At 39.1% G+C, this 20,515-nt stretch overlaps 3 protein-coding genes across 3 annotated transcripts; all 3 read right to left on the bottom strand.

Annotated features, from left to right (window-relative positions):
* Positions 1-1,338: 1,338 nt before the first annotated feature.
* Positions 1,339-3,401, bottom strand: SDG35 (SET domain protein 35). Its single transcript, XM_011077216.3, has one exon. It carries the CDS (start codon positions 3,152-3,154, stop codon positions 1,502-1,504), a length of 1,653 nt encoding a protein of 550 aa, XP_011075518.1. The 5' UTR covers positions 3,155-3,401; the 3' UTR covers positions 1,339-1,501.
* A 330-nt stretch (positions 3,402-3,731) lies between these two features.
* Positions 3,732-12,219, bottom strand: APC2 (anaphase-promoting complex/cyclosome 2). The gene is made up of 16 exons (XM_011077214.3): positions 11,741-12,219; positions 11,034-11,120; positions 9,831-10,062; positions 8,604-8,881; positions 8,328-8,399; positions 7,887-8,131; positions 7,005-7,421; positions 6,638-6,839; positions 6,425-6,539; positions 6,201-6,283; positions 5,837-5,956; positions 5,331-5,419; positions 5,160-5,241; positions 4,638-4,826; positions 4,369-4,437; positions 3,732-4,277 (listed from the first exon to the last, which is right to left on the bottom strand). Exons 1-16 carry the CDS (start codon positions 11,981-11,983, stop codon positions 4,155-4,157), a joined length of 2,646 nt encoding a protein of 881 aa, XP_011075516.1. The 5' UTR covers positions 11,984-12,219; the 3' UTR covers positions 3,732-4,154.
* A 4,813-nt stretch (positions 12,220-17,032) lies between these two features.
* LOC105160077 (uncharacterized) lies at positions 17,033-18,582 on the bottom strand. The gene is made up of 2 exons (XM_011077341.1): positions 17,870-18,582; positions 17,033-17,714 (listed from the first exon to the last, which is right to left on the bottom strand). Exons 1-2 carry the CDS (start codon positions 18,580-18,582, stop codon positions 17,033-17,035), a joined length of 1,395 nt encoding a protein of 464 aa, XP_011075643.1.
* Positions 18,583-20,515: the final 1,933 nt, after the last annotated feature.

Below are 20,515 nucleotides of genomic sequence, written 5' to 3'. Positions count from 1 at the left end.
GATTATCATTCTTCTAGTGCCTCGGCCCGAGTTCGAAAAAAAATTCACATATTAGTGTTTAAATGAGTTTATAAACTCTTTATCATCTCTTTATACTTTTTTAAAATGAAGCAACTTACCTCCTTAGATAGGGAGGTAAAATTACTTCATTTAAAAAAAATTTACCATAAAAAAAATAATTTACTTATTTACAATATCAGATAAAATAAATTTCATTAACGCCTAAAACCCAATTGTTCAGCCAACTTCATAGTATGTCATTTTCTGGTCAAAATTTTATGAAAATTGATTTAAAAAGTTATCCAAACAAAGTATTTATTAAAGCAAATAAAATAAAAAAGATTTGATGCAAGTTGGAAATTGGGAAAATGGGATGATGTAAGGTGATGATATCTATTAGAACAAACTAATTATTTTAAATTCTTTTTATATATATATATATAATATATATATTAGTCAACTTAAAATTTTGTATGAGTTATAAATCACAAAATTTTGCCCCGTTAATTGATTACCAAATCAGTCACAAATTGGACAACTTATACTATGTTGATATTATAATATGATTTTAATATTTGAAATTTGTTTTATGATAAAAAAAATAAAAAAGGTAATTTGTATTATGGTCACTTATCCTTATCCGATTCTGGTCAAACTATTACTTTTCTCTTTTTCGTGCTTATCTTCAGATTGCGAAGGTTTTTGGCTGAATTTATTAAAATATCTTATATATTATTTTGAAGGTTTATAATATATTAGATTTTACTTTAAAAATAAAATTATAAAGTATTTGAGTAAATAAAATGATACGTTTGTAGATAATATGATTAAGATCGAAGAAATTTGTTAAAATTTTACATAAAAATTTAAGAATTTTTTTACTTTTGGTAAAGGAGTTTATGAGCGGCTAACATCTTAGCACTCCTTATATATATCCAACCCTGTGTAAAAATAAGTGGCAGCAATATGAATCAAAAGTGAGCAATTTGTGAAAGAGAAACAAACAGGAACAGTATCAAGGGTTATCAGCTTACTTTTTAAAATTTTTACATTTTGATCATATTGATTAGAAATGTATCATCATTACAATTTTATAAATTTTATTATTTTATTTTATTCAAACATTTCGATAATTTATTTTTAGAATAATTTTAAATAAATCGAGGCAGACGTTGTATAAGTTGAAAATTCATTTTGCAAATCCACTCCTCCCCAAAATTAAACATAAGACTGCCACCCACAATCTTTCTTACAGCTTCTTGTTGCCAAGAAACCACAGATTCACAAATCATCAACAAAGTCAAACATAAGAACACAAATCCAAAGGATCAAATGATCTAAGTGGGAAAATCAAATGAACAGTATATCATCATAATCCTTAAACCAAAACACAAAACATTTTCAAGGTTAGAGTGCTCAAGATGACTTGAACATAACAATGTCTGAAACTGGATCAACCTCTTCAAGACAGAAGCATCAAGAATGAACAAATCCTTGAGCCTTATTCTTGAGTACCACTAAACTGAAGCAATCTTCTCATTGCTTGTTTCTTCATTACCTTCCCATAAATCCCTCTTCCTAATTTCATTGCTTTTTCCATTTCCACCACCCCACCATTGATCCCACCTCTCTTTAGTCCCTCCATGAACACTCTCACAACCCTCTCGTCGCTTCCCACTGCATCGACTACGCTATCCACCACGGCCTCAGCTGCTGGAATCTTCCTCCCCCATTTTCTCATCAGCTTTTCAGACCCAAAAACTCTTGAATAAGCTTCCCAGAATGAGGCCCTCAAATAGCCTTTCCCTTTTCCCCTAACCATCCACCTCCTCATTCCCTCCTCCAATCTACACACCAGACTCCCCATGTCCACTAGCCCTTTTCCAAGTGCAATTTCAATCTCTGTCGCCTCGTGCTTGTAGCACATGTTTTCTTCGAATTTGCACCTCTTGCATCTACATAGGAACCCCCAATTGTTGGACATTTCTCTCCGGTTGTTCAGAGGAGAAAGCACATCGAAATAGGCAAACGTTAGCTCTTCCCCTGCCTTCATATCTCTTGCAGCATGAACCACGACATGATCGCCAATGTGCAAGCGCCTCACGTTGGGATCACAAGAATGGTTGAGGAAAGAAGCCAAGATCCACAAGCCAACGCCATGGTAATCAGCGTTTTTACCCAAAACCTTGGCTGAAATCGCATCCTCAAGCATAGAATTCACATCCAAAACGCTCAACATTCTGCCCATATCTAGCTTGTCTACAGAAATTCCACTATTCATCTCTGCTTCAGGCCTGAAAATTCCAATCTCTGGAACTTCCAAATTCTCCTCATCTTCACCTGGAGATAACTTGGATATCAAACTCTTGATTTCGCTGCATTTTGTGGCTGACTCCACAACTTTATCAATGAAGTTCTTCCATATAACTAATTGAGCATTTTCACCAGAATCTTGAGGCATTATGGCCCTATCAACAGCAATAGCTTTAGTCACCAACAGCAAAGTCCCACTCTCCACATTCTTGGTTGCAAACAATCCACGCCCGCTAATCTCAGACTTCCTGATCTCCACCGCACCCACATACTCCGCAAATTCGGGTAGTTTCCCACTAAAACCACTCAAAACCCAGTCAGTAACATCAAATGCCCCAGTTCTTGATAGAAACTCAAACTTCTTACACTTGTCCAAGAACCCATTCACCACATCAGAGTTCTCATTGGCCTGCGGATCAAGATTTGCTGCCTTGAAGCAGTCCAAGGCCATGCTATACCTATTCAAACTCAACAAGATTTTACCCTTGCAAAGAAGAGTCTTGAAGTGAGATTTCTCAATTCTGAGTGCCTCCTCACAATCTCTCAATGCTTCAGAAAACTCCAACAGCCGGGCCTGGGCTTCGGCCCGATTGGAGAAGGCCAAACAGAGGGTCTTCTGGAGCTTGGAGAGGTGGACTGCGTCCGGACTTTTCTTGGAAATGCAATGTTGACAGAGAGAAATGATTTGAGTGTAGACTTGGATTGAGCCTTTGTACTCTTCTCTTAGGAGAAGTTCTGTGGCTTTGGATCTCAAATTTTGCATTCTCTCTTCTTCTTCTTCTTCTTCTTCTTCTTCTACTTCCATCTCTTCTTCTTGCGGCAGTGCTTCTGTTTCTCTCATCTGTGTCTGGTCGATTGTTTGGTGCTACTGTAGTTTCTGTTTCCTCGATGATTTTCACTCTTTTTGGTCTCTGGCGAGTGAAAATTTGAATTGAGTAAATGTAACGGTCGAATTGCGGAGTAAATATTTTTATTTTATTTTAATTGTGGTCATCACATGGGTAACGGCTATAACTTGAATGAAAAGGGCGACTGTTTGGGGTCCGTTTTTACACTTTGGATTATTGCGTTTCTTTCCTACGGCTATTAGTACTACAACTATTCCATTCCACTCTTTCTCTACTTCCTACTCTCCCAACCTTTTGATTTACTGTCTGGGGATTATCACTCCAAATTCCTTTTCAGGAAAACTATCATGACTCCTCCGTTTCTCGTGATTATATATATATATATATATATATACGTAAATATATCCTAATGTAGGTTGATTGGGGATTATTCAATTTTTCAAATTATATTTAACTAATAATTAGTATTTTTTTTAATCTTTTTAATGTAATGTAGTGATTTATATATTTTGTTTTTATTTATAATATATTTTAAAATGTGAAGAATTATTTATTATATGCAAGAAAAAATAGCATAACACAACAACTAGTATTACAAAAAAGAAATCCAGCCATTGAGATACTAAACTTTCTCACTTTTGAAACCGAAATTACCAGATGCCACCTGTGTGCACCAATCAATTTAACCTTATCAATACCTTCTTATCACAAAGCTATTTTCCTGATTCTGAATATTGGTGTTTGACTAGCAGGCAGGCATTGATCATTTCACGCTCTTATACAACTTATAGAGACCCTTGCACTTATACAGCAGGGTGCAAGTAAGCTTGCTCAACAATTTGATTAAAATTACACTTTCTTGAAAATAACAAGAAATTTAGCCCATTTGCCAGCTGAAATTTGAGCTTTCCTTCAACCTCCTCATTAACCAAAGAAGGGAGCTGCATAATCCTGACCATCATTTCTAATCAAGAGTTTCAGCTCATAAGCCTTTTACTTCTTTAAGAAATACATTCCATCTCTAAGCTCGAGTTTTTCTTCTGCAACTAGACCAGTCAAAAAGCCTTGCAATTGTTGGAGTGATTTGTCATAGGGCGGATCTCCTATGCAGAACATCTGTAACAGGCATTGTATTGTTTGATCAGATAGTCGTGCTATCATGTATCCGTTATCCCTAACAGTCCTCAGCTTTTACCGAAAGAATTACCTTGAGAGTGTTGTGAATCCGGTCCAATGCCATGCTGCCAAAATTGGTAAGCATCCCCGTGATAAATTTCTGCAACAATTTTCGAAAAAGAAAAATAAAAACAAAAGAATTGGTCAACTTAGTCATAGCAATGGGAAACTGGCTCTAAGAAGAAATATAATTCTGAGTCTTAACAGCTGTGAGATTTATTTGCGTCACATTAGCATCAAGCTGGTAATTGGTATCCATAGTAGACTCTATTCATTGCTTGGGAGGGTTTGCAGTTTTACCTCATAAACAGTCATTTCTTTTCGCAGTTGATCCTCAACGGATGCTACTGATGTCTCTCCTTCCTCATCACCCACTAGAAGCTCTTCACAGCTACCAGTGTTAGCTCCAGTCTTTCCACTCTCAACCAAAGCTTCCACCAATGTGAATTTGTGATCGCCAGACTCTTGTATTGATTCTGCTAGGATTCCCTGCATTAACCCGAGGGATAAGAGATTAAAGCAAATAGACATCATCAGTACAAACCCTTGGATTTCTTATGAGCTTCAAACAACTGCAGAAGTCAACAGGCCTTGAAAGGCAAATGCCTTTTGCCAACTGAGAACTATACAAGGAAGAATGAAACTAGTAAAATTGCAAGCGACCCAGGATCTTAATAAAGATGTCTAGATGCTATTTGCCCTTACTCAAGAAGCTAAAACTCAGATAACAGCATAATGAATTCAAACACCCTGTCAAAAAATAATTTAGAGTGTCGAACTTCTAAGAGAATCATAAATCAGGATGCTGGATATGAAAGTAACCTTGTTTATCCAAAAATATATCCTTCTATTCAAGACATCCACAGGGACACCTACAGCGGCAGCAAGGTTCTTGGAGGTCCAACTGGAAGCGAAAAACACATGATTATAGAATAATAATGCATCTTACATAATAAAAATAATAAATTGACAAATATAATTCCTCAGCATTACCTTGTTTGATCCTCAAATTGACTAATAATAGATGCATGAAGAGGTGTGACACTGAACTGCAGTGTTCTATCTTCAAATTGCAGCTCCAACTGGACAATACGGCAAAAGAGAATTGTTAATGTTGTTTGCACAAGTACGAGACCCAGACAGAGAACGATGTTAATGCATATCTTACATGGGTGGTATTGTATTAGCTGTGGTGGTGCAAGAGCACAAGGTTTAAACATTCTTTTGACAACTTTTCAAGCGGTTTATTTTTTCAAAGAATTTACATTTATTATATTAATTCTGACTTTTTCAAGCAAGCGAGATTAATAATCACATAAAACTACAATTATCATGATCCAACAAGATTCTTTTCCACTTTCATAAGTGAAATAATTTTGTTCCTTGTTGAGTCCTGAGTAAAATTGGTCCAGAATAGCATGTCCTCATAATATTTTAGAATGGTTCCAAAGTCCAAGTAAAATATTCTGCTGCTTGCATTTTGCTTGGAAGCAACTGACCTTTACAGTACCAAGATTTTTCTTCCAAAGGAGCTTACGTGGGGTCTTGATTTCATTGAACCTTTTAGCATAATCACTCAGAAGCCTGTCCACTGGTCCAGGTATAATAAGTGCCTCATCCTGAAATAAGAAACATCATTGACCAAGTGAAAATTTATTAGTCTTCAGTGGACATTAAACAAAACAGGTGCATACATAATAAATTCTAAATTATGTAATAGCCACTTAAGAGTCAAGTCAAATCGAAAATATTACTTCTCTAAACATCTTTAATTTTTCCAGAAGCCACAATTAATGTGTTTCCTTTTGACAAGCTGCAGGAGATGTGTGGGCCAAGCAAGAAGGTAAGAAGTGATATCCATACCTGGATAGGTGGCCAGAAATTTGATGATATAATAGTAGCATTAAGATTATCAAGAGATAATTCATGCTCTCCAACATCAGCAACTGTATTTCATGGAAGCATCAGCCATTCAAAGTTTGTAAAAAGATGGTACTAATTCAGAAGAAGAATCTTGCGATGGTTGTGTAAGGAAGCATTCTGATTCTTCCAAATACAGAAATCATAAATATAATGGCAAGTAAAACCTGGCTGGGGTTGTAGTTTAAGCGTTGCTTTTATGTTTGTATTAGTCCTCTTGGAATCAATTAGATCATTGAGCATTATTTCACACTTCTGCATGCTGCTCTCACCAAAATGAATCTGCAATTGGTAACACCAAAAGAATGGAGGTATATTAGCTAAAACTGCAGTACTTTCATAGTATTTCAAGTTGCAGAATTAATTATCTTCCAAACAACCTTGAGGAGCTCCAGAGTACGTATCTCTGAGTCAATGTCATAGTCAGATTTATTGAGAAGCTTCTCAGCCAGCATAACACGATACTCATTCACCAGCTGATCCTTTGAACCGATTATGCTAACAATCATGCCAAGAATGTCAACCTTCCTCCGATACCTACCACCCTTTAAGGGATCTGCTTCCACCGGATCAGGCTCCCAACTTAAAGGGCAAACACCATCACAATGTGTTAACAGTCCAATTTGGGAAACGACTGTGCATCTATTCCCTTTTTATGGCCCATAAGGATTATTCATTTGATCTGTTGTATAAAGTGGTATGATAAATCACACTCTGTAATTTTCTCTCTAGAGTAGAGCAGCTTACCTTTGGGCATTAATCCATGCCTGCTTGTCATCGGTGTTGGCGTCATCATCAAGGCTAGAATTCTCTTGATTTTCTTCATCTCTGTTTAATTCCTCCAGAAGGCTGTCCCCAGTGCTTCCTGGTCCACTTGGATTCCCACCAGCCCCATCAGTAAGCATAGTGACAATGCATTTAATGGTATCCTTCCTTCCCCTTAAGTATTCTCTTATTGGTTCACCAACAGCTTCAAGGAATACACCAGCTGGATCTATTGTTCGAAGGGCTTTGATAGTTGAAACATATTGGTGCAGTATATCATTGGTAGAGGCACCAGCTGTCAGTAACCGGTACTTTAAAGCAGCTATGAATGATTCAACAAGCTTCGAGTGCTGTCCCGTGTATTCGAGGCATAATTTCAAATCTTCTATAGCAGGGGAACTGAAGATGAAGAAGACGATAAAAACACCTTATAAATGCATCATCAAAAAGAGAGATCACTTTTTTTCAGATAAATCAAAACCTAGCTGCTTACACCTAAATGAAATCAAATGAATAGACAAAGCTTTTCCCATGCTTTAACTGCTGACTCAGAAATAGTGCAACCCAATTGAGCAAGAGACAAAAAGAAGGTTCAAGTACAATCTGTGAATGTTCTTCCCACTCATGGATTCCCAAAAAAAAAAAAAAGAAAAAAGAAATACTTGTATAATACTGCATTATGAGCTAGGAAAGACTACATATTCAGATACAGGTACTGGCTCAAATCAAGCATGCATGTCTTACTCACCTGGTACCAATCACATGTGCCTTCCAAAGAATCAGAAACAAGTTTTGAGTGACCTATAACCCATTAGATTGCTAAATCATAGATCTATCTTGTTGGTTTAAAGATGCACATGTTACCTGTCTGGATAATCCACAATAATTTCGAAAAGTTTGGCTATTCTGAGATCTTGCAATGTTTCATAAGCAAAATACTCTAAGCGCAACTGCCATCGGACGAGTCCCTCAGAAGGGATTCCAGTTCCATGATGGGTAAAAGACAAGTGGGATGCCAAAGGGGATTTCAGACCAGAAGAAGGGCTTTCATAACTTTTAGATTCACCAAGGTAAGCAAGGAGAGCATGTAAAAATTGAAGCGGCACAGCCTGCAAATTATAGCTCCCCGTTTTAGAGATCTTACATGAAACCATAATTGTGTCCTTTTATCAACTCAGAATTTGTTACTAGAACTCAGACTCAAAACGGAAGTATTGAAAAAAAACTCAATAGCCTAATGAATGGAGATATCAACGGGGTCCTTGATTCTGAGGGGGGCCCTATTGAGCAATCTCATTTACATACCTGTATCCACCCTTTAATGGACTCTAATACTGAAAACCTAAATTCATCACCGGCTAGCTCGTGTACTTTAGCCTGTCAAGAGAAGAGAAATTTAAAAATAAATAAATAAATAGTGACATAATGAATAAGACTTAGAAGCAAAAACAAAGGGAACGTAGCAGCCATTATTGAGATTATACCATCTAAAAGTTTAGACAAGAGTAACATCACTTCTCAAAAAGAATCTAACTAAAAATAAGACAATTGAAATTAATGATATTAAACACATAGTACAACCTTCAAAAGCAGAAATATAGCAGAGGCATAGGCATCTTCAGCTATTGAGGTAAGCCCAAGACCCCTAAGATCGCGAACAACCACTCCAATGTTCCTTACTAATTTGCTGTTTCCCAAAGTGCTTTTATGGTGATGAGTTCCATCAATATCCATTTCTGCTGTTTTACAGTCGAGGTCCATTCCATCATCTTCATGTAACTCACTATCATTCTCAGAGCCTCTAGCCATCATTGCACTTAACTCCTCCAACCGCCCCTTAAAGTACCAGCGAAGTACATCTGAATTTAATGACCCAGAAATGAAGCAGTTTAAGAAGGTATCATAGTGTTTGGATCCATTTTCTGAGTGTTTTGTTGTGTTTGTGGAGATAGAGAGAAAAAAACAAAGATAAATAAGTATGTTTCGAGGTAGTATGTATGTTTGGATTTGTTTTTGGAGATAATTTAAAATAAGTATTGTACGTTTAATATTGTGTTTTGGGAGACAAAAGTTGTTGTTCATTGTGAAATCATGTCTTTTTTATATATTATATTTATATATGTGTGTGTGTGTATATATGTACGTATTTATGCTAAAATAGTTAAAAACACCGTTCTTCTATATGATGGCAAACATTGGGTATGTTTTGACTCATCCAGGAAATAACTTGAAAATGAAAACAAACATAGTATATATATCTTAGAGTTTCCAGAATATCATCAGGTATAAGCTCCTTTGCCTCCCTTAACCCCTTCCCCGAGCAAGATGAGGATGGCCAGGAATGGCAAGTGCAAGCAAAAAAGTGACACTGAGAAATCATATGACGAAATACTGTACCAAGACCCAAAAGAGAGTAGAAAACGATATGATTTCACTTTTGACCATAAATGATAAAATCTCATGCAGGTAGACCTCCATTAATTTCACTTCATCACATGTCATCTTCGTTTGAAGCATAAGCCATCAAGCTCACATTTACTTTAGTAAGATAACAAAAGTATCCAATAAGCAGAATCAATAAAATAATATGTCATATGGACTTCTTGTATTCATAAGATGAAGACTATCCTTAGGCTCTCAAAATGGACAAAAATGATGAAGAAAACAATGAATCCATGTGATGAATTGATCGCATAGTAAGCTTGCATCTAACTTGCAGACCAAACACATCATAGTATTTAATAGACCTCAATCCAGGGAGATATTACATAAGAATATGACCTACATGATGTACAAGGAAAAAGATACCTGGAAATTGTCGTGGAATACTGGCCATGAGGACAGAAGCTGTTGTTAACTGATATTTTGAGAACAGGTAGTTTCGCTCTGTTTTTAAATATGTTTGTTCCTCCGACTTACTTCCTCTGCACATCTCTAAAGCATGAACCAACATTAACAGGCACTTCTCCTGGTATTGTTTTTCAGATATTATCTCTTCCAAGGCTTTATGTAGGATATCCTGCATCGCACTTTGTTGATCCTGTACCAAATTCTTCCAAATCAGAATGCCAGACACTCTGATACAGCAATGGAAACCTCATTTTCATCATCAGCAGATTAAGTGCCAAAAATGTTTCTTTCTATTCCATGCACAGAACCTGAAAGTTACTATTACCAACAGATTTACAGGACAATGATTTTCCAATCATGCAGAAGATGTCCATAAATGTCCGAAAGCAATATGAAATTAGACTGCTATTTATTGAACATGCACCAATTGGAAAGGCTAAGAGCAGATGTCATCCACAAGGTCAATTACTCAATTCAGCTCCTAGGTTCATTGCATACATAATTGATCATTTTGTTTCCACACAGCTCGTATACTCTGAATCACAGAGAAAACGAACTTTCCAAAATACTTACTTGTTCTGTCTAAAGGAAAACTGTAACTTAAATTTCAGGCAACTATGTTATAAAGAGAACACTTCCCATGCAACGGGGGAAAAAATTGAAAGAATTTCTATAGACAAACTTTCCATGCTACATCAAAACAAAGTGAATCTCCATTCTTTAATGATCACATCAATACAGTACCATATTGGCATATTACAACTGTTTTTTGTTGACATATGAGTATCAATCCTAGCAGCTGATAGGAAACTAGTTCTAACTTTCTTGATTTCATATTGTACCGTCCTGCGGTATTCCCCCATAATATGATAAACCAATTCAGTTAAAGTTTCTTCCAAAAATGATAAATTTAGTTTAGATCAAATTCCTTGGGTTGAGATGTGAAAAGATGAACTTCACCTTCTTATATGATTTAGAGTAATGAAGAAGTGACAACAAGTTTACTGAACAAAGAAAGCGCTTTGTTTATATAAAGATGGCACTAAAAACTCCATACAGTGTTCCTCCTTTTCTTTATCCTCTAAATTTATTCAATAATCAAATATGCAGTTAGCAAGCAGAAAAGCAAAACCCAAGTTCATATATCACATGTACACATACTGGATCTTCCATATCAAGAATTGCAGAATCTCTGTAGACACCAAAATGCTTCCAAAACCTTGATGCCCCATTTTTCTCAAATGTTTCCTGTGGCAACAGAAATAGTGAAGAGAGTTTCGGTTTCAGATATAGGAAGATACTTTATAGCAAAAGACATTTCATCTGAAGTAAGGAATGTACCATTCTCCAAATAGCAGACAACCATTACAAGGAATGCACACACCATTTACTATGATCCTACTATTCATGCATACCAGCGCAATATAATCTTCCTTAATCTCCCCATCTATCAATCTGATTTCCTTCTGAAGGATATATAACTGGAGATATTCGAGATTTTCAAATCGATTTTGCAGTTTTAGAAAGAAAACCAGATGACCGCAAAAGAAACTGACCCCACAAATGTATTACACTAAGGGCCCCCAAAGAATCAAGAAAAACAACCAACTGCAAGCAAATTTAGTTCTTACAGTTTTATATACTTCCACCATCCAATACACAATTAAATTAAATAATAAAGGTCCAGTTCAACTCTCAGACTCACAAATGAAATAGCTGAACACTAAACATACACACAATGCCAAGCAAAATGGAAAAGAAAATCAAGAAATAAACGGGGGGGGGGGGGGACTTTAACAGAATTAAATTCAGAATAAAGACAAAATGGAAAAAAAAATATTCAATGAGCAAGTGCAAGTAGGAAGTACCTCAACAGAGCAAAGGAAGTGCTCAACAATTAGCGACTCCAGTCCGCGACTGCAGAGATTACGCACGTCCGATACGAAATTGGGATCAAGCGACAACTCGCCGCCCCCTCCTAGCAGATTTTCTGTTGCCAAACAAAATGCATTCCAGCTATCCGTCATTTCTCCGACTGAATTCTTATTCAGAGAGTCCAGAATCGCCAAATTACACATTGGCGACGCCAATGAACTCTCCGCGGCCGCCATTTTCAGAAAAAAAACAAAGACAGAAATTCTAAGTTGTACTACAGATCAAAACCTAACTTGGACGATACATAAACACAATTATCATCACCGCACGCGGAACAAAATAGGTAATTAGGATAAAGATAGCTAGCAGAGAGTGTTCTTCTGCAGCACATGAATCATCTCACTATAATTTGCCGCCATTTTTAACCTTTGAACAGTGTGTGAATTTGAGTGAGAGCAGAGATGAGGGTTGGGCACACTCACTCAGGTGGTATTGGACCGGGTTCTAAGTAGGGTCGGGTCAGAGGTCAATCAAAATAAGTGGGCCACTCTATATGGACTATTGGAAGTTTATTTGGAGTGCTAAACAGAAGCATTCCTTAGCTAATGGGCCTATAATTGAATTGGGCTGACACAATACGGTACTCTCTTTTTTCAGTTTGAGCATCTTTTTCCTGTGCCAAGAATCGCATGTTGCTGAAACAGTCCACAATAGGGGCAGTAGATGAGTCGAGCCGACTAGTGAAGGCTTAATTTTGAGTTTGACGCAGCTCAAATTTAGTCGAACCAGCTTGAGCTCCTAACGAACTTGAGTTCAATTCCTTCTGTTCATCAGCTCTGAAGTCGGCTCTCGAACTTTTTCTATGTTTTTTATTTTTTATATTTAAAAATTGTTATATATTTAATTTTATATTCAATACGTTGTCAATTCTATACTCAACATTGATCATATATTATAGTTATTAATCAATATCATATATTTTATTTTGTATAATAATAAATTATGGTACTTTTATTTATACATTTAATCTTTATATAAAAACAAATTTAATCAATAACTTAGTACATTATAATATTTTTATAAAATAATTATTTAATAGACACATATAAACTTTATGTTATATTTTAATATATATTTGTATTGTGTTATACTCTTTTTAAATTGACAAGTAATTCACTTATGATTTCGTTTTATCTATTTCTTAGTTTTATATTTATCTCAAGATACATACTATGCATTATGCAATTTATTTTATTACTTATAAATTTATGTCGAAATTTAGTGATTTCTATTAATTAATCTAAAAATAATGATAATAATAATGATCATGATGGTTGAACAATTTCAATTATTTTTATTATTATTATTATTATTATTATTATTATTATTATTTTATTATTACTACTACTACTACTATTATAATTATTACGAGCACGAGCTAAGGAGCTCGAAAGTCAGCTGGAGCTAAATTGAGCTCACCAAAAAGGGTCGAGCTCGACTCATTTACACCCTCGGTCCACAATAGCTCACCTTTCACCTATAATGGCAGATCCAATGTGGATGAACTATTATTGCTAACTATCTCCCCTAAGTTTCTACACACCTCTTCTTTATTAACGTCAACTACAAGTCTGATCCCCAAGCCTCTCACTCACTGTAGTTGATCGACAGATTTGATCCTATGCAACTTTGGCCGAGTACCTTTCTCCGCCCCTAGCCCAAAGAAATCTTCTAATCTTTTCCTCAATGCGCTTAGTCACCCCTGATGGAAGTAGGAACATGGTACACAAATATGTATTTGGTGAGTTGAGCATCGATTTAATCAGTTGTAGGCGTCCTACAAAAAAACGATGCTTAGAGCTTCAAGCATTGATTCTGTTATAAATCTTGTCAAGTAGTGGAGCAGTACAATCTGAGATCTTGGGCTTGGAGGACAAAAGTAGCACTTCCAAGTATTTGATAGGGAGAGAGCCAACAAGACATCTCCTTGATCCGCCTGGAGAATGTGATGTGGTTATTCTCCAAATTAGTCTTTAGGCGTAAAACTTGAGAAAAATCCTAAAAAGCTTCCTTCAAAGTTGAGACTGAGGCCTCTGTAGCTTCCACAAGAAAAATAGTTTCAGTTGCACAATTGGTAAATTTAGACAGTATATTTACTGAATGTAAGATAAATAGTTGTTAAGTACAGTAAGCAACTGAACCAGACATGTGTAAAATATTTCATCAACTGGTTCAGCTCCATCTTCTTTGCTCAGCTTTTTCTTCTGGCACATTGGAGTATCTACTTTTTTGCATTCATCCATTCTGATTTTTTTTAGAATTTCCTTCACATACTTCTTTTGGAAGATGAATATTTCTCCAGCTTTCTACTTTATTTCAATTCCGAGAAAGAAAGTTATTTCCCCCAAATCTGTCATCTCGAAAATTTGTTGCATATCTTCCTTGAATATTTTTATAAGCTCTTCATTATTTCCTATAACCAGTAAATCATCGACATACAGTGAGATAACAATGAAGCTGAATTCATGACCTTTGATGTAAACGGTAGCTTCATTTAGACTTCTTTTGAAACCTAACTGGATCAAGTACTCATCGATTCTGCTATACCATGCTCCAGGGGGCTGTTTCAGTCTATACAAGGCTTTTTTGAGCCGGTACACATCATCTTCTTGCCCTTTCACCACAAAACCTTCAAGTTGCTTGACATAAATCTCCTCCTCTAAGAATCCATTTAAAAATATTTTTTTTTGGGTGAAATGTAAGTTTTCATTCATCCAGTAAGATTTACAGAGTACTCCGGGCATACCCGGAGAGATACAAAAGGACCCTCACTGAAGTTTAAAGAGCAATTAAACCGTGTAGGAAAAGTGTCATTAGGAGCCTATACACTATGATCTTGACTGAGATAATAAGCCCCTCGAGATTGAGTTTAGCGCCTTCAAAGATGACTTCATTGCGATGTCTCCAAAGGGTGTGAACTGTGCATGCCAAAATTAGGTGTCGCGCTTTGTCATGAACGGAGGAGCTGGTTTTCTCCTTCTTTAGCCATTTCATCGCGTTGTGCAGGGTGGACATACGTCAGTTAATCCCAAGCCATTGTCGGATCTGGGACCAAACGTAGTTGCTGAACGAACACTCAAAGAAAAGGTGTTTGGTCGATTCCTTGATGTTGATACAAAGTGAGCACAAATCCTCCTCATGGAGGAATCCAAGTCTGTCCCTTGTAGCTAATCTGCCGCGCAAGCCAAGCCACATAATAAACGAGTACTTCGGTGGGATGAAAGCCTTCTAGATAGATGATTTCCAAGGTTGTCTCATAAGTTTCGGCCTGAAGTACTCATATGCTTTCGACGTTTGGAGGCCCTTAATGGTAGCCCATCCCATCATATGTTCAATTGCTACCGCCGGTGACCCAAAAGCAGTGACTACCCTATTGCGGATATCAGCAAGCCGTTGAAGGAGTGGAGAATCCCCCTTCTTCGGTTGCCAGTCCCAAATCGAGGCACCTCTAAGGTAGACACCGTCCCACTGCACCCACAACGTGTCTGCCTTGCGGTGGATGTTCCATAGGATGCGTGCAAGGAGCGCAACGTTCCAAGATTGAATGTGCCTAATACCTAGACCGCCTTCCTCTTTGGGATGGCAAATTTCCTTCCAAGCGACTGGTGCCCTCTTTGAATTCCATAGAAAATTCCCACAAAGTCGGTGAATTTTTTCGATAACCGTCGATGGAAGAGAGAAAATTTGGAGCCAAAAGCACTCCACGCCCTGAATAACTGAACGGATAAGTTCCAGTCGGCCTGCATAAGATAAAGTTTTGGATTTTCACTTTGAAATGCAGTTGGCAATTTGATCTACAAGCGGTGAGTAGTTGTTGACTAAAAGCCTTTGTGCCGCTAGTGGGATGCCAAGGTATCGGATTGGCATCTCGCCTCTCGCAAACTCTGTCCTAGCGAGAATCTCGTCAAGCTCCTCATTCCGCACGCATGCTGTAAAAATGCATGATTTGGAGGTATTAACGAAAAGGCCGGATGCGTCCCTAAACTCTTGCAGGCATTCCATCAAGACGTGGATAGATGGAAGGTCTCCTCGTCGGCAAACAGGAGGTGCGTGATGTTCAACTTTTCACATTTCGAGTGATAGTTGAAGTCTGAGCTGGAAGTCTTCCTCTTGACCAATCTGGAGAAGTATTCCATCTAAGAACGAAGAGGGCCGGCGACATCGGGTCTCCTTGTCTTAGGCCTTTCTTCCCCGAAAAAAATTCATGGAGGGAACCATTCAAAGACACTGAAAAGGATGAAGTGCCGACACATTCCAAAATCTAAGATATAAACCGTTGGAGGAAACCATACCCATGGAGTACTCGGGCGAGAAATGTCCACGAGACCGAATCAAATGCCTTGCGAAGGTCGATGTTGATAGTACATCGAGGTGAAATCCGCTTCCTAGAGTACTGTCGTACCATTTCTTGGGCCAGAAAAATATTGTCTGTGATATTACGGCCGCCAACAAACGCAGCTTGGCAGTGGTCTATTAAGTGCTCCAATGCGGGGGCGAGTCGGTTCGAGATAATTTTCATGATGGCCTTGTAGATGATGTTGCAGCACGAAATCGGTTGGTAGTCGGCAATAGAGGTGGAATGCTCTTATTTGAGTTGCCGTAGCATCCGTCCACTCCTAAAGAAATCCAAAACAGCCCTACATACTTGATCACCCATCACGTTCCATGCTTTCTTGAAGAAGAATGAGGAATATCCATCGGGGCCGGGTGCCTTGTTGTCGTTAATATTGAAGATGGCTTCCTTGACCTCCAGTGTTGTGACTTCCCTACAAAGTTCTTCAGTAAGCTCAGGGAAGAGCTTGGGGCCCCAATCGAACACAGCGTCATCGATTGGGATGGTGTGAGCCTCGGTGCCCAAGAGTGATATGTAGTAATCAACGAACTCTTGGGCAATCTCATCAACAGCAGTGATAATAGTCACGTCCGCTCTAGTGACTACCGTGATGGAGTTTCTAGCAGCGTTCCGTTTCACCATATCGTGGAAAAATTTGGTGTTTCGGTCCAATAGATTTTGGCTTTCTGGTAGAAGAAGTGTCGTTCGGCTTCGGTAAGAAAAACGGCCTTCCTCCTAAGATCTCCCAAAGACTCCTGAAGCGTTACATCTCCTAGGTTGCTTTCAAGCTGGTTTTGAGCATCTTGCAGTGCAAGGTCAGCCTCTTTGGCCCTGGTGGAGATGTGGCTGTAGTGTTGTGTGTTGAAAGCTTTCAGTGCACCTTTGAGTGATTTCAGTCTCTGAATTGTGGCGTTCCCTCCACATTGAAGTTCCATCGTTGTTCAACAGTAGTCAAGAAGTCCGGATGGTCTGCCCACATATTGAAAAAGCGGAATGGTTTTGGCTTAGTGGGTGTACAATCGAATATAGTGACAATACCCGGGAGTGGTGTGATAGGCATCCCGATGGGTAAGTGGGCACCGCAATGTAAACCGGCCTCGAGCCATTCATTGTTGTAAAGGACCCGGTCAAGTTTGTACCACACAGGGTTGCTTTCGTTGTTGGAATACCATGTGTAATAGCAACCCGTTGTGGGGACGTCATGCAGTCCAAGTGCTGCACAGCAATCCACGAAATCCTTGAGTTCATACCAAGTTGGGGCCACTCCAAGCTGCTTCTCCTCAGGAGATTTCACACAATTGAAATCGTCCATAATGAGCCATGGCATGCTTATCGTCTGTCCCAATTCTGTAAGCTTCTCCCACATACTCCTTCTATTGACAACAGAATATAGGCCATAAGTAAACGAGATATAGAAGGAGAGTTGAGAAGACTTATTCGTGGCACGGCAGTGGATCACTTGCGGCGAGATATCCTCCGGTTGAAGGTCGATAATTGTCGGGTTCCAAACCACAAGGATGTGTCCACCGGCAATGGTGTCAAAGTTGTTGGCTTGGCACCATCCCAGAAATGATCTGCTAAGAAATATCGGAATCTTTGATGCTGTAAGCTTTGTCTCCAAAATGCCCAAGAGGCAAAGCTGATTATGCTTGATGAGGTGGGCTACCCCATTGTATTTGAGAGGCCGATTGAAGCTCCTCACATTCTAGAAATCGATCTTCATGGGGACCGAGGGGGAGACTCTTCTCCTGCCTGCTTCGTCGGTTTACTGAACGTCATTGCAGTCTCATTGGTCTTGATCCCCAACATTGCGTGTTGAGTGATCATCGGGGAATCAGTTGATGAGCTATCTGAGTCAGTCGGTAAGGGAACCTCCCTATCTTGAAGTTTGAGCGAATGCGGTACTTTCGTGCTCATTCGTCCCTTATCCACCTTGCTGGCCGTTGGTGATATTGGTTGGTGTCCCTCCACTGCCGGTTTGGCTGCTGTATCTATAGCTTTGCCCTTGTTCCTCCTTTGGACGATAGTCCATTCAGTGGTCTGTGGTTTCTTTGCTTCTGCCTGCTTGGCAGGTGCAGCAGCCACGACCTGTAGATGCGCGCCTTGGCATGTCTCCTGCAAGTGGCCTAATTTGTGGTAGTCAGTGCAAAACTTGGGAGTGAACTCATACACGACCGGTTGTTTCCGGGTTATGTCGTTTGGCATAACAAACTCCACTTGATCGATGAGTTTTTTGGAAGCATTAATCTCTACCAGTATTCTGGCATACGATACCCTTTCCATTTTCATCGTAAGGGAATCCATGGCAATGGGACTGCCAATTCTAGAACTAATCTTCCCGAGAGCATTAGGGTGCCAGCACTCAAGCGGGAGTGATGGGAGGGTGGCCCAAACCGGTGTTAGGCTGATATCGTCCTCTTTAAATTCGAAGCAATCCGGCATGTGCTTAAGAAGTAGGGGACGTCCATAAACGAAGTAGGGTCCTCCGGACAAAATCCGCTGCCTATCCTCCTCACGGGCAAAACGGAAGATTAACCAACTGCTCTCGTGCTACTGGAAACTGGATCCCCAAGATTGGGACAGTGCTCGGATCGCCTTTAGTCCTGAGAACTTGCCGACAATGTAGCCAACGAGGCAGAAACCCAGTTTTGATCGGACATCAAGCAAATCATTAAGCCCCAAGGTGAGGGGACCATCATCAACCGCAAACTTGGAGAGTTTGTTATCGTCAGTGAGCTTACGGTTGTTGCTGAATAATCCTGCAAATGAGACAGATTTCTTGGCGGTATTTACAGCGGTAGTATCTGTTGTCGGTTGTTTATCATCCGACCGGGAAGCAGTTGCATTCGGGGCATCGTTCTTAGTGGTAAAGGAGGGGGAAGCCTCCATATCTGAGATAAAAACACTAAAACCCGAAGGATTAACCTTACCGGAATTGGTGTTGGCGTCGGCTTGCTGGTCGGCCGGCTGACGGTCAGTTGTAGTTGATTTGACGGCTTCAGCTCCTGCCAACGGCTGGTCGGAGTGCTGGCCAGCAGCAGCATCCACTGCAGGTTTCCTTAGCTTCTTGGGTTTGGCCATAGCAGGCAGTAGATGTGAAACGGCTACACCATCTGCGGAAGTGGTGTTGGCGTCAGGTTGTTGCTCGGCCGGCTGTCGGGCAGTTGCACCTGTTTTGGCAGCTGCGGCTTTTGCCGACGGCTGGTAGGAGTGCAGGCCGGCAGCAGCAACCGCAGCAGGTTTCCTTAGCTTATTGGTTTTGGCCATAGCAGGCAGTGAGTGTGAAACGACTGTAGAAACAGTTGCAGAATAATGGCAGCAGCAGGGCAGTTATGCAGCACTCAAAAATTCAAAATTCAAACTCTCCGGCCACCAGAAATTCAAAATTCAAACCCTCCGACCACCGGATAAAGGCCTGAGAAAATGGTGGGAGGTGCGCAGCGGTAGCAGAATATTGAAAATGCAGCAGCAGGGCAGCTATTGAAGCTGAAATTCAATAATTCAAAATTCAAAATTCAAATTCTCTGACCACCTGAAATTCAAAGTTTAAACCCTCCGTCCACCGGGAATGAATGTGACCGGAGAAGGTGGTGGAAGGTGCACAGCAGTAGCAGCAAAAGGCTACAATTTGCAGGAAAATTGCGCCAGAGCAGCAAGCAAAGAACCTGCAGCAGAAACAGTTTCTCCGGCAATACAAGAGGTCGTGGATGCTTTACAGCCGGCAAGACGTCTTCAAAACTCAAAATCGTTCGGTAGAAACGATGAGCAACGAAAGGAGATGCGATTAATCGATCCAAAATTTGCAGAAATTTGAAGAAAATCCGTAAGAGAGCAAAACAAGATTGAGGCACTCTAGAGAGAAAACTTTCTAGAGAGAGAAACACTCATGACCTCATACTATCCATTTAAAAATATTGACTTCACATCAAGTTGATAAACTTTCCAACCCTTTTGAGCAACAATTGCAAGTAACAATCTAATTGTATCTAGTCTAGCGACAGGGGCAAAAGTGTCAGAAAAGTCAACATAAAAAATGAGCATAACTTTTAACAACAAGCCTAGATTTATGCTTGTTGATTGAACCATCAAGGTTCAACTTAGTTCTAAATACCTACTTTACTCCAATTAGTTTTCTATTTCTGGGTCTTTTCACCGGCTTCCATGTTTTTTTTTTTTCAATCATTTGGAGATCTTCTTTCATTGTTGTAGTCCATTTTGATCCTTTTTTGTTTCCCTAATGTCCGTTGGTTCAAGCGCCGCCACACCACATCTTTCGTAAATATTAGAGAGTGATCTCATCCCTGTAACTAGAATATCATCAACCAGTTCATCCTTGTCAAGTTGAAATCCTGAAACTTGATCAGGAGATTCAACT

This window comes from Sesamum indicum, linkage group LG4 (genome assembly GCF_026168435.1).
Source record: "Sesamum indicum cultivar Baizhima isolate 11 linkage group LG4, ASM2616843v1, whole genome shotgun sequence".
NCBI classification, from domain to species: Eukaryota; Viridiplantae; Streptophyta; class Magnoliopsida; order Lamiales; family Pedaliaceae; genus Sesamum; species Sesamum indicum.
The sequence above is the reverse complement of the archived record's forward strand: the minus strand, read 5'-3'. Positions and strand labels throughout refer to the sequence as shown.

Excerpts from the sequence above, each read along its gene's own strand:
- LOC105160077 (XM_011077341.1), bottom strand. The coding sequence starts at position 18,582 with ATGCCGGATTGCTTCGAATTTAAAGAGGACGATATCAGCCTAACACCG. Across the intron at positions 17,715-17,869 it reads GGAGAAGAGTCTCCCCCTCG|ATCATTTCTGGGATGGTGCC; the intron begins GTCCCCATGAAG and ends ATTTCTTAGCAG.
- APC2 (XM_011077214.3), bottom strand. The coding sequence starts at position 11,983 with ATGGCGGCCGCGGAGAGTTCATTGGCGTCGCCAATGTGTAATTTGGCG. Across the intron at positions 6,284-6,424 it reads TAAACTACAACCCCAGCCAG|TTGCTGATGTTGGAGAGCAT; the intron begins GTTTTACTTGCC and ends CATGAAATACAG. Across the intron at positions 4,438-4,637 it reads AAGAAATGACTGTTTATGAG|AAATTTATCACGGGGATGCT; the intron begins GTAAAACTGCAA and ends AAATTGTTGCAG.
- SDG35 (XM_011077216.3), bottom strand. The coding sequence starts at position 3,154 with ATGAGAGAAACAGAAGCACTGCCGCAAGAAGAAGAGATGGAAGTAGAA.